A 13,182-nucleotide genomic window follows, 5' to 3' on the forward strand; every position below is an offset into this window, starting at 1 on the left:
GTCACTGAAGAATCCCAGAACAGGATACTGATGGGCCTCACAGAGGAAATCACCTACTGGAAGGCAGTGAAAGCTTCCAGATAGGGTGTATTTGAGCTGGGTGTGTCCTGTGGGAGGAGTAGAACATTGGAAGAAGAGAAGGGAAGAAGGAGTAGTTCTTGTAGGACTGCAGGCTCTGAGGAGCCTCTGCTGAGCATAGGGGCACATGGGACAGTGTCAGATGGGTCTCTGATCTAATGCACCTGCTTCCCATCTGTTCTACTTGCACAGAGGCCCTCAGAGTCATGTTTCAAATGCCAAGATGACCATATCTATAGCCACCAAGGGTTCCCTTGGCCTGCAGGTTTAAATCCAAGCTCCTTAGCCTATCATTCAAGGCCCTCCACAGTCAGTCTCTGACAGCCTCACAGGCCTCAGTCACAGTGGATGTCTCATGTTCTGCCTCCTGCCAATGCCATACCTTTGCTCAAACTCTTCCTCTACCTGGAATGTCTTTGTTCCCCTCTCCCACACCCCATGCCTACCAATAAAAGGCCTGCCTTCCTATAAAGATTGGTACAAATGCTGCTTTTTCCAAGAAACCATCTGAGATCACCCCAAGCTTAGTTAGTCTTTCCTTCCTCCTTGCTCTTTTGCATGGCTCTGTCAGAGCACTTAACACACTGGGTGAGAGCTCTCTGTTTACTGATTTACTGTTTACTCTCTTTCCTACATGCTAGACTGTGAGCTCCTTGGGGCCCCATCATGCAGATCTGTTTCATCTCTGACACCCCAGAACTCATGTCCTGATTCACAAAGTAGGCATGAGAAACTATTTATTGGATGAATGAAGAAAATATTACATTACCTCTTTGCCTATTATCCCCTCTTTCCCCCTTTCCTTCCCTCCTCTCTGATTTTTCACCATTACAAATGAGAAAGTGTGGCCTAAAGAAGGCAATAAATCTAGACTCTCTGTCTTGATACAGAAAATGTAACAACATTGGACTAGGATTCAGGAGGCCCAGTCTAGTTATGTCCCCAGCTGACTCAATGTTTGACCCTTGACGGATTTTACTCCCTGGGTTCCAATTTCTTTATCTTTCCAATGCAGTAATGTACAGAACACAGTAATAATATATAGTAATACTATGGGCATTAAAAGGTTTGGAGTTTATGTTAAAATGGAATAGTGGAAAGATCACCAGCTTTGGAACCAAACAGTCCTGGGTTTGAATCCCATCTCTCCACTTATTAGCTATGAGAGTTACTCCCTTGATTTCCTCATTTATAAATGGGAATGATGATTCCTACTTTTCAGGGTTGTTGTAAGGAGTAAATGAGCTGGTGGCCATAATTTGAAGCTTTGTAAACATATTATATAGCTACAAACTATACCTTCTTTTACCTCTGAGCTACCTCCAAGAAAGGACATTATTTTGCCACTGGGATCTTCCCAACCTCTTCACCAGGGCTCCTGCTTTCAGTGTTTAATTTAGGCCAGTATCGACGAGAGGCAGTGAGCTACAAGAACTACGAATTCTTTCTCCCAGACAACATGGAGGCCCTACTTATCAGGAAGTGAGTACCTAATATTTTAAAGACCTGTGCTGCCCCCTGGCTGAGGGAGACCTTTGTTCAAATGATGGGGGAGTAGGGCAGAGCAACTTGGGTTAGCAAGGAGTCCACCTAGAGTCTCAAAGGGTGGTTAGGACAGCCCTTCTACTATCTTAACCAAAGCTTATTTCTGGTCATATCCATCCCCTGCTTAAGAACTTTTAACAGTTTCCTACTTCTGACAAGAGAGAGTGGAAACTTAGCCTAGAATTTAAAATAAGAGTCTCAGTAGCTTGGCCCACTCCAGTCTCATCCATTCAACCTCAAGTTGTCTCTCCTCTACAAGACTCTGAGCACTTCCAGAACAGAGCCTGGGTCTCATTTATTGATCCATATCCTCTTAATAGAACTCAGCAAAGAGTAATCACTAACCAGATTTTTGCCAAAAGCATAAATACATTTCCACATTATTACCTGTGCTTGCCCTGTTACATATGCCAGGAATGCCTTCTCCTTCACAGACCATATATTCAGGCTCTTCTTGGGTTCAAGAACCAATTCAGCTTGAGCGCTATTAGTTCAAGGTTTGGAGCCCTTAATACTATGGCTCTGTCATTAGTCAACTTTTCCTGGGTATGTTACTTTATACCTGCACCTAAAATGTCTACACAGAGCCATTTTCAACTGTGTGACCTCTCTGTGCTTGTCATAGCATATTTTCAACGGTGTGACCTCTCTGTGCTTGTCATAGCACATTTTCAACTGTGTGACCTCTCTGTGCTTGTACCTAGAATATAGGACACCCTTTGTAGATATTCAACAGATGAATAATTTAATGTAGGACATCTAAGAGATAGTGCAAAAGATAATTCAGAAAAATAGAGAGGAGACCATTTTGGGTATAATGGTTGTTTCTGTTTCTTCCTTCATCTTTTTCAGGCAATGTGCCATAGCAGCCCTGAAAGATGTCCATAACTATCTCAGCTGTGAGGAAGGTCATGTTGCGGTAAAGAAATTTGCATTTTTTCTTAGGTTTCTGCTGGGTTGGAGAAGAGCTAATATATATTGAGCATTTACTATGTTCTAAACATTGTTCTAAGCACTTTGCACATATTTATTTAATTTCCACCCTCCCCCATGAGATAGATATTGTTATTATACTCCATTTTATAGCCCAGAAGAATGTCGTGCAGAGAGATTAAATAATTAAATATTTTACCAAGGTGGCAGGCCAGAACTGGAATACAGGTTGTATAGCTCCAGAATCTACACTCCTTTTTTCTTTCTTTTTTTAAAAAAATTTGTTTATTTATTTATTTATTGGCTGTGTCAGGTCTTAGTTGCGGCACATGGGATCTTTGTTGAGGCTTGCAGGATCTTTTGTTGCACCACGCAGGATCTTTCATTGCGGTGCATGGGCTATTCACTGTGCTGCACAGGCTTCTCTCTCATTGTGGCGTGTGGGTTTTCTCTTCTCTAGTTGTGGCGCAAAGGCTCCAGGGTGCATGGGCTTTGTAGTTGTGGCACGCGGGTTCCAGAGAGTGTGGGCTCTGTAGTTTGTGGCACGCAGTCTCTCTAGTTGAGGCACGTGAGCTCAGTAGTTGTGACACATGGGCTTAGTTGCCCCGCGTCATGTGGGATCTTAGTTCCCTGACCAGGGATCGAATCTGCATCCCCTATTTTGGAAGGCTGATTCTTTACCACTGGACCACCAGGGAAGTCCCCAGAATCTACACCCTTAACCAGTATACACTACCACTCCATCCCCAAGAATTCAGCAGGACTACACTAGAATTTGACTGCAATACAAACATTTTTAAGTTCTAGAGATTTAGCTAAACATTTAATCAATTTAATCTCATAGACCTTTGAGATTTGCAAATTCTAAAAGTGCTTCAAAGAGCTCCAAAGTGATAGGGAAGGAAGAAGCTTCACCTAGGAGTTGAGAGAATTGGTTCCAACTCTGCTTTGTCAGAGTTTGTGACAGTTTGTCTCTCTGTGACATTGGTTAAGGCAAACACTTCCTCTAAGCCTCAGCTACTTTACCTGTAAAATAACTCTAATAAACCCCCACCATTTTCCTCTTGCTTTATTATGTCTACAGAGTCTGCTACATTTCTGGGCAGGCAGTGAGGGCTCAATGAGTGTTTGAGAAATTGATATAAGCCATTTCCAAATCCTTCAAAACCCTGTTCAAGTTTTATCCCCTTCTGGAAGCCCTGTACTTAGCACAGAGATGGTCAAAGAGTAGGCATTCTATCAGAGCCAGATTCAGAGCAAACCAATCTCATCGTGTGCCTCTAGGTTTTTGATGCCACCAACACTACCAGAGAACGACGGTCACTGATTCTGCAGTTTGCTAAAGAACATGGTTACAAGGTAGAGTAACTCTCTAACTCTTATCTAGAGCCTACTCATTTAACAAACACCAAAGAAAGGCAAACCAGGGGAGGAAGAGATGCCAAATCAGCTACCATAGGGTCAGCATTTTAATTTAGTTGTAGGATTTTCCAGGTCACAGTTAGAAGCATCAAAACAGAACAGAACAGGAAAGAAGAGGTGCCACATTAGGCAATGGAAGATAACTGCTGACAAGCTGACACTGTGGGGGTGGGTATGAGGAAGGAGGAGAGAGAACCACTACAATTCAGGGCCAATCTGACTCATAAAACTCAGAATCCTGAAAGCACCACTGTATGAAATTATGTTGTCAGAGATACCTCTAAAGATGACTCAGAGCCATTGAGAAGGGGTCAAGCTATGTTTGACTCCTACCAAACATAATTCCTTGCTGGAAATCTTTCTTCTGTTTCTTTTATAGGTCTTTTTCATCGAGTCTATTTGTAATGACCCTGACGTCATTGCAGAAAACATCAGGGTAAGGAGCACCGGTCACCTTTCCTTCTTATTTTGTCTCAGATTTGGATCATACCTAGAAATACCTCTGTGCAGTTAAAGGAGGTATCTTCCCTGAGCTTCTCCTCCCACTTCCTATAGGAAGTATTCCCTGATCATCCTGGCATACAATGATTCTGTGAAATTCCTTTAAGTATTGGAGAGGAAACTAAGGTTCCAAGAGGAGAGGTAAGTTGTCAAGTGTTCATACAGCCAGGAAGAGGTAGAACTGGGACTGGACCTCAAGCTTGGATGTCTGCCTTGAAAGCTCTTTTTTCTGACCCACAATTCATATCAGAGCTATCACTGCTCTTTTCTACAGTTTCTAGGCATGTGGTCTAGATTTAGTTCACTCACTACATTTTATTGTTCCCTATTTCATTAAATTACTGTATCTTGGGGACAGAGGTGACCTTAAAAGTCACCTCCTTCAACACTTCATCAGAAACTTGAAATCTTAGCTAATTGTTTGTGTAGATTTTCTCTTTGTACCTCCAGTGTGAAAGCTCATTGCCTTCATTAAGTGCAGTCCAATCAATCTGAAATCTGCCTCCCTGTAATTTCCACTCATTGGTCCTAATTTTGCCTCTTGAGGCATAGAATATGTCCAAGTACTCTCTTTCCTTTTCATCCATCCACCTATCCATCCATTTGTTGATTAAACATAAATTGAATACATACACCTGGGTTGAACCATTCTGGGTACTAGAGACAGAAATAGATAGGGGAGTGCCTGGCCCTTGAGCTCACAGTCTAGTGAGGGAGACTGACAATTTTATAGACATAATTCTGTGAGATCAGTGCTGAGATGAAGAAACAAAGGAGGCTGTGGCAGCACAGTGTTGAGGACCTAACCTTGCATGGGAAGGCTTCTCAATGAAGGTAATAGCTGACCTTCATCTTGAAGAATGCATAGGAATTTGGCAAGTAAAGAATGGAAAATAGGGGGATAGCATATACTAAGTATGGCATCTATGGGGAACTAGAAATAGCCTAGGTTGTCTAAAGCAAAGTGTGTGGAGGTCTAGAAGGGCAATGGGAGAGGAGGATGAAGAAATCATTTGGGGCCCAATCATAACAAGCAATGAGTCACCTGCTAAAATATTTCATACTTTGTCCTAAAAGATGTGAGGAAATGGTGAAGGGTTTCAAGCAGAGGAATTCCATATTCAGATGTGCATGTTAGAAATATCCTTCTGGCTGCTAGTATGGGAAAGTAACTAGACTATAGACAGAGTAACCAGTCACAAAGCTAGAGTGAGCATCCAGGAAATGGATGGAGGCCAGCTGGAGAGATATTTAGAAGATACAGGGGGGAAGATTTGGTACCTTCTAAGAGGTGGGGGATGATAGAAAGAGACACATCTAGGATGACTCCCAGATTCATTTTAGGCTCAGGTGACTTGAGTAGATGATAGTGACATTCACTGAGATGGTGAATGTGGGTGGAGAAGGTAGATATATTAAGGGATTAGGAGTTGCCAGCCCCTCAGAAATCTAAAGCCAATATATGCCATGTTATCCCAGTAAACACTCAATACATGTAAGCCATTATGATCCCCAGCCAAGATCTCCTGTTCCTTTTCTTCAACCATTTCTCACACCACAATTTCCAGGCCACTTATAAATGTTTCTCTTAAACAGTGTGTGAACTGAATATAATGTAACAGACCTTGTTTGAGCACACAGGGATAAGGAATGAGGTGTTAACACAGTACAGATTCTCTTCAACTGACTGATTTTGTAAACTTGGGCAAGAACCTTTCTCCAAGTCTCAACTTCCTCATCTTTATGATGAGGAATGTTGTACTCAGTGATCTCTAAGCATTCATCCCAAGGGCACTGTCGGAGTCTCTGTCTCCCATGGTTCTTCCATCTTTTACCTTCCTCCAGCAAGTGAAACTTGGCAGCCCTGATTACATAGACTGTGACCATGAAAAGGTTCTGGAAGACTTTCTAAAGAGAATTGAGTGCTATGAGGTCAACTACCAACCCTTGGATGATGAACTAGACAGGTAAGAACCCAGAACCCCAAAGTAAAGGTCAGGATCCTTAGCCCGGTTTTGATGTCCTGTAGGACCTGGAGGAATGCCTTCCTTCTCTGGGCCTCAACTTTATTTGTAACATCAGGAAACTGTACTTGATTTGTCTTCAAGGGCCCTCCCAGCTCTAATTATCCATGAGGTGGTGATTCCTTGTTGTGTAAGGTGTTCATCATAAGGGGCTTGAAGCAGTGTTTTCCTGAACAATGTGGACATATTAGGACCCTGATCTCAGGGGGGGAGAAATGCCTCTCTCCTGTGGTTGTTGCTATTATGTTTTCAAAAGTATTCTTCACACATGGATGACATTTCAGCTTCCAAACATGTTCACCTTTTTTGTTTCATTGAATCCCCTCGGCATCCCTGTTAAGGAGGCTGAAATAGGTCTTATGATCATAAATTTTCAAGAAGAGGAGATTACATCTTAGAGAGCTGAAACCACTTGCTCAAGCTTCCACCACAAGTCAGGGGGTAGAGCTAGGATTCTAACTACATATTCTGTCTCTTAATCATGTCTGTTTTCACAACACGCATGCACCTTCAACCAGTAAGTATTTGGATTCTTTGGGCTATGGTGTACATCGGGGGTGTAAATAAGGGCAAGAGGGGTAGGTTCTATCCTCAGGTAGCTTCCATAGTGCTTTGACATATGGGAAGATACATTAAAAATATGAAACTTTCATTCACAATATCAACTAAAGATTGGAGAGGTGTTAGCTGGCAGTACAGGGAAGATGTGAGTTTTAGACGTAGGGTATACCCAGAACCTCACTTTCTTTCAAAATGGATTGTGATGAGAAGAGACCCTGGTCACTCAGACCCTTTGGACCCCAAGTAAGAAGTATAAGGAGACTTCTAACAGTCATCACCACCCAAAGAAGTTTAAAGAGCATCCTTCCAACTTTGTCCAACCAAAGTCCCCAGAGGTGAGCATTGTTACTGCCTCACTTCTTAGATGGGGAAACAGACCCACAGCAGGGCAAGGGCTTACCTGAGGCCACACAATGAGTGAGTAGCAGAATATATACTCAAATTCTTGTCTTCAAACTTCCATCATGGTTATCCTCCTCCCACATCCCTATATCATAAAAGTGCCACATGAGGCTTAGACACTCAGGTCAAGGGGCAGGACCTTGTGTACAATTGTGAATATTGTTCACTGTGCCAGATCACGGGTACACTTGCTTTTCTCACCAAGACGTGTACTGGAGTAGGGGAAACTTTTTCAAATTTCCACAAAGGCACTGTATGAATAGTAGCATATGGTGGAAGAAGTTTGAAGGAGGGGAGCTAAAATGAAAGAACAGCATTGAGAAAGCCCCTAGCCTTTGGCCTAGACTGCTGCAGGTACTCGGTGTTTGATGAATCAGTTTGGGTCTGAAGACAACTGATTCTGAAAGTTGGCTTTATCTAATCGTTTTTCCATCAACAGACATTTACAATCCATGCATCAAGGCCCACTCCTAAGCTGTGCCCTAGGAACCCAAAGAGGGAAGGTCTATCTATCTCTGTTCTGATAGAATGCCCAGTTGGTTGAGGAAGACAATGAGTATGCAGTTGACCAGAATTGTGGTGATGGTAAAGCAAGTGGGGTGGGGGAACACAGAAGAGGGGACCCAGTCCAACTGGGAGGAAAAGGTCTGGAAGAACATGTTTACCCAGTAGGTGGACTAGACATGCGTTTAGGGCACCAGCAAGGTAGAGTCCACCAAAAATAAGAAAAGAAAATCTTGAAAGCTTTTAATAGTTTGTATTTCAAAAACAGCATCAAGGTAGTCAAAACAGAAAAAAATATAACCAGAACTCAGTAGACCTTCTTCATGTTATAATATAGCTTATAATTTTTATTTTAAATTACACATAATGGGGGTAAGCATTAGCTACTATAAGACTTTTGATGTGAAGTACCTTTAAATGACTTCATATGATCCTGGGCTCAAAGAAAACTTTCTAAAGAGAGTGAATGTACTGGTTCTTGAAGGATGGATGCATAGGAGCTCAACTTTGGAAATCAGGCAAATAACATATTTTCAAGGAAAGAGAACAGTACCTTGCAATGGCCTAGTTAAATCTGAATAAAAGTAGAGGAGTACAGAGAATATTTCAGCAAAAGCATTAAGGCTAGAATGAAACAGAGAAGTTATGAGCATAGACATGGAACACTGAGGTGAGGCAAAGCAGGACCAGTGTATGAAGGCACCTAGAATGTCAGACTAAGCTACAGAATTTGGAAGTTCTCCTAGAGCCACTCAGGACCTAGTACCAGAAACAAGGCAACAAGGCTACATCAGATATTTTCTACTTAGGTTCTGAGAGTCATAGATGAGATGGTTGGAGAGTTTGACATTAGGCAAATCAATTCCTCTCTGTTTCAGTTTCCTCACCTATCAGAGATAATAATCTCTGCTTCCTAGGATGGTTATGAGGATTTACGCACTTTGAAGCCCCCACCCCTGCCAGGTGCATACATACACACAAAATGGTCAGCAAATGCAAGTGGCCTGTGAGATGTTGGAGACAGTCAGGGACACAGAGGATTACTGTTTCTCTCTGAGTATGTCAGCAGTGTGAGCCAAAAAAGAGAGAACCCTAGATGCCTGAAGTGTGAGGAGTGAAAGTAAAAAGACAGTCTGGCTCAAACTGAGATTGAGGAAAGGAGAGAAAAGGAGATGGTAGCAGGCAGTGAGCTCCTCAGAGTGGCCAGGAACCAAGTCTCTAGAACAGGTACCCAGAACAGGGCAAGGCATAGCACCTTGTCAGAGGAAAGGTAGGTGAGAGCTGGGTTATGGAGGAAGCTTGAAGGCAGGGTGTGTGGTTGGGGCTTTCTCTTGGGATCAGCCTCTCCAACATCAGCCCCTGAGCTGCCCTTGCTCCTGCTTGGGCTGGCCCAGCCACCTGTCCTACATCAAGATCTTCGACGTGGGCACACGCTACATGGTGAACCGACTGCAGGACCACATCCAGAGCCGCACAGTCTACTATCTCATGAACATCCACGTCACACCCCGCTCCATCTACCTATGCCGGCACGGTGAGAGTGAACTCAACCTCAGAGGCCGCATCGGAGGTGACTCTGGCCTCTCAGCTCAGGGCAAGCAGGTAGGGATGGCCCCATGCACTCAGAGGTTTTGGCTGATCTGGTCCAGGTGGGCTGTGGGTTGGTGGGGTGGCTGCTGCCTGGGTCCTGAGGATGGGGGTACTCAGTGGCAGGATAAAAGCAGGTTCTGGTCACTCTTGCTCTTCCACCCCATCAGCCACTCAGTTTTGACCCACTGAATGGCTCCCAAGTGCCAACAGCATCTGCAAGTCCGATGGCTTGGTCCAGGCCTTCCCAGATCTGGCTGCTCCTCCAGCCCCATTACAATAAGCACCCTCTCTCCTGCCTGACTGGTCCCCTCATCTTTCTCACAACTCTGCTTTTGCTTGTGCAGCTTCCCCACCGAGGCTGTCCTCCTCTGTCCCCTCTGTCAGCTGGTGACCGTCATTTGCACAGATACCTGCCTTAAAGTGCCCCACCTTTGAATCCGTCTTCTTCTCCATTACTCAGGGCTGATTCTACTCCCCCAAACCCCCACTACAGGTTATCACAGGGTCAGCACTTGTCCTCCCCCAGTTACCGCTTCTTTTCTGCCCTCCCTGCTCCACCCCTTCCAGGACCCATCTCCTGCTCCATGAGCTGGTCCAGGAAGCCCTCCCCTGTCCTTTCCTGCCCTCCTAGTCAGGTCACCTGGGCTCCATCCCCCCCATTTCTGGCCCATCTCTGACCCTCACGGTGGGAGTCTCTTTGTAGCTGAGAATAGTGAGCTGCACATTATGGGTGCTGGCCAATTAAAGAGACACATTTTCCCATATTTGGCCCTGACCCTGGGCTTGTTAACACAGTTATTGTTCTTGCTGGGAGGATGGCTTGGGGTGGAACAAGTGGGAAATGAGGTGCAGGAGGGAGGGAATGTCCTCTCTTATTGGACACCTCTGCACATTCACGGCACCGTCTGCTTCCACATGTGTGGCCTCATTTAATCTTCATAGCAGCTCTGTGCAGTGGCCATTACTGTCACTGATTTATGGATGAGGAGGCTGAGGCCCACACAGGAACAGAGAGTGGCCCCTGGTCACACAGCCAGTAAAGGACAGAGCCAGGACTGAAAACCAGGCCTTCATGCTTGCTCCTCAGCCTCCCCCCACTGCAGAGCTGGCAGTATCACAGGCAAGGCATCACACCGGAAGGCCTGGTCCTCCTGGATCATTTTCTGTTACTTTCAGACTGGTAGCCTCCCCTCGAGGTAGACTCTGACCTCTGACTCTCGCCTCTCTCGCAGAGTCAGAGACCACTGGAGGAGCCACCCTAGCCCGTGGCACCACCTACAGCCAGGGGTCTCTTGGTTAGGGCTGTCCGTGGCTTTGCCTGCACAATTTAGCACCCAGTTTGGACACGTGGCCATCTCCACCCAACATGCCTCCTTGAACACAAGTGTGCACATGTACATGCACACGCCTGGCCCCAACCTTCATGATAAAGGGCACAGTGCACCATGCATTGTTTACAAAGCAGTTTCCCATCAACTGTCACCCACCACCAATCACAGTAGCTCTCACTTACTATGTGCCAGGGAGCGCTCTGGGTGCTCCCGGTCCACTATCCAATGTGACACTCACAGAGACCAGGCTGAGTGAGCTAACGCTGTTTACATTTTATAGGCAGGAGATATGAGGCCAGAGATGGCCAGGGACACATCCCAGGCCACACAGGCATAACCCCCATCGTCTGTCTCCCAGTCAGCACTCCTTCCACCAGAGCACACTGACTGCTGACTCATAATCCATAATTAGAATGTGTGTACACAATGCCTATATTTGTACATAAAAATGTGTGCCTGTACCTGTACATTTGTGCAGATGTTCCTCACACACCATCTGTGATGAATAACATGCCTGTATGCAGAAGAATAGCGAACCACTTGCTCATCTGGGCTCCCACAAACCTAAGTGGTTCCTTTTAGTGCTGTCACTGTTTCCCTCACTGGACTGACCATGTCTTAATAACAGGACACCCCAGTACGCAGCACATGGCCACACACACTCAGTAAATGTTTGAATGCCCTTAGAACCTGGGTACCAGGTCCCCTGCTCAAACAATGAGAATTCACAGGGTCAAAGGGAAATGTACCCCACATCCCACCCCCATACACTTCCAGACCACACTCAGAGTACCCAGAACACTAGAATTTCCTGCCCAGAGTCTGCTTCCATTACCTACATGGGCACATCCCAGAGTCTTTTCACCTGAGAAAAGGCCATGTCACAGAAGTGTTCACCCCTAGGCAAAGGGGTGGGCAAGGGGTTACTGTTTGTGTGTTATGGAGATTGGTGGAGATATGGTGTGGACAGAACTTGTTCCTGTGACTGGATTATCCATAAACGTGTACTCAAGGCACCTAGGAGTGCAGGATGGAGCAGAAATGGGAAAAGGAGGGAAGTAGACTATGAGTGGAGTGCTTCCATTTGTACTTTTGTCCCAGGCTCCACAAATGTTAGAGGTGGGCTGTTTGAATAAATGAACAATCAAGTAGGAGGTTCTGTGAGCAAACATCAGTGAATGCACACGCACACATATGCACATATACACACATAAATACACATATTCTTCTCTATTCCCTTGGTTCTTAGTCACATGGGCAAGAGTATGACTTTTTATAAATTGGGAATATTTAAGCTCTACTTTTGCTTGTTCATCGTCACTCCATTATTTGTGGCAGATCTGAAATTCTTCTCATGGTCACCCTGTCTTCTTTCATCTCTCTTTCTCCCCTGCTCTCCTCCTTTGCACCCCTACTCCCCAGTATGCCTATGCCCTGGCCAACTTCATTCAGTCCCAGGGCATCAGCTCCCTGAAGGTGTGGACCAGCCACATGAAGAGGACTATCCAGACAGCTGAAGCCCTGGGTGTTCCTTATGAGCAGTGGAAGGCCCTGAATGAGATTGATGCGGTGAGATGGAGGGGGATGGATTTCCCGGTGGATGGTGAGACTTGACTCTAGGCTTATCCCCTGGATTGCCTCTACTCTGGCTCATATGGGGAACCTAATTAATTCGGCAAACATTTCTTGTGCTAAACACTGTTCTGTGTCTTGGGGATCCAGTGAAGGCCAGAACAGACAAGATATTTACTCTCATGGAGCCCAAAGGCAGGCCGTGAATAAGACATTGCTTTGCATGTGACAAAAGTTTGTGAGAGGGGAAGTACAAGGGACTATAGAGTCTCAGAAGGTGAGGGTACTCTTGACAAGACAGTGGTGGAAGATTTAGAAGGAAAGCTTCCTAGAGGAAGCTGGAGATGAGACAAGAAGCAGGCAAAATGGACTGGGGTGAGGGATAATTTTAATTCGAGAAATAGGGAACAGTTCATGTGAAAGCCCAGAGGTAAGAAGAGAGCATGGCATGTTTAGGGAACTGAGGAAAAATAGCAGAGAGTCTGGGACAGTGAGTGTGAGGTCTGGAGAGAAGGGAGATGAGGTTGGAAATGAAGACAGCTTATAGGGCTTTATAGCCCATGTTGAGGGATTTGGATGCTGCCCTAAAAATGGGAAGCCATTGATGTGGTCTAAGTCAAGGAGGAGTGGCCTGAACGTGATTCACGTTTTCTTAAAAAAAGACCACTCTGGTCATGTGTGGAGACTAGATGAGAAGAAGGCCAGAATGAGAATGCATA

At 45.1% G+C, this 13,182-nt stretch overlaps 1 protein-coding gene across 6 annotated transcripts in view; it reads left to right on the forward strand.

The window, feature by feature from the left end:
* Positions 1-13,182, forward strand: part of PFKFB1 (6-phosphofructo-2-kinase/fructose-2,6-biphosphatase 1) — an 84,590-nt gene that overhangs the window by 58,925 nt on the left and 12,483 nt on the right. For 5 of the 6 annotated variants that reach the window (XR_014327092.1, XM_082864055.1, XM_082864056.1 and 2 more), the window contains exons 3-9: positions 1,467-1,560; positions 2,476-2,542; positions 3,841-3,915; positions 4,358-4,414; positions 6,325-6,446; positions 9,365-9,572; positions 12,314-12,460. Coding sequence is in view for 5 of the 6 variants with exons in the window: in XM_082864055.1 (XP_082720181.1) it covers positions 1,467-1,560; positions 2,476-2,542; positions 3,841-3,915; positions 4,358-4,414; positions 6,325-6,446; positions 9,365-9,572; positions 12,314-12,460 (770 nt within the window). In the remaining variant the exon portion in view is untranslated. The remainder of the gene's footprint in view (positions 1-1,466; positions 1,561-2,475; positions 2,543-3,840; positions 3,916-4,357; positions 4,415-6,324; positions 6,447-9,364; positions 9,573-12,313; positions 12,461-13,182) is intronic. The other variant, XM_082864057.1, reaches the window with a different exon arrangement.

The sequence above is a fragment of the Leucopleurus acutus genome (assembly GCF_964270905.1).
Source record: "Leucopleurus acutus genome assembly, chromosome: X".
NCBI classification, from domain to species: domain Eukaryota; kingdom Metazoa; phylum Chordata; class Mammalia; order Artiodactyla; family Delphinidae; genus Leucopleurus; species Leucopleurus acutus.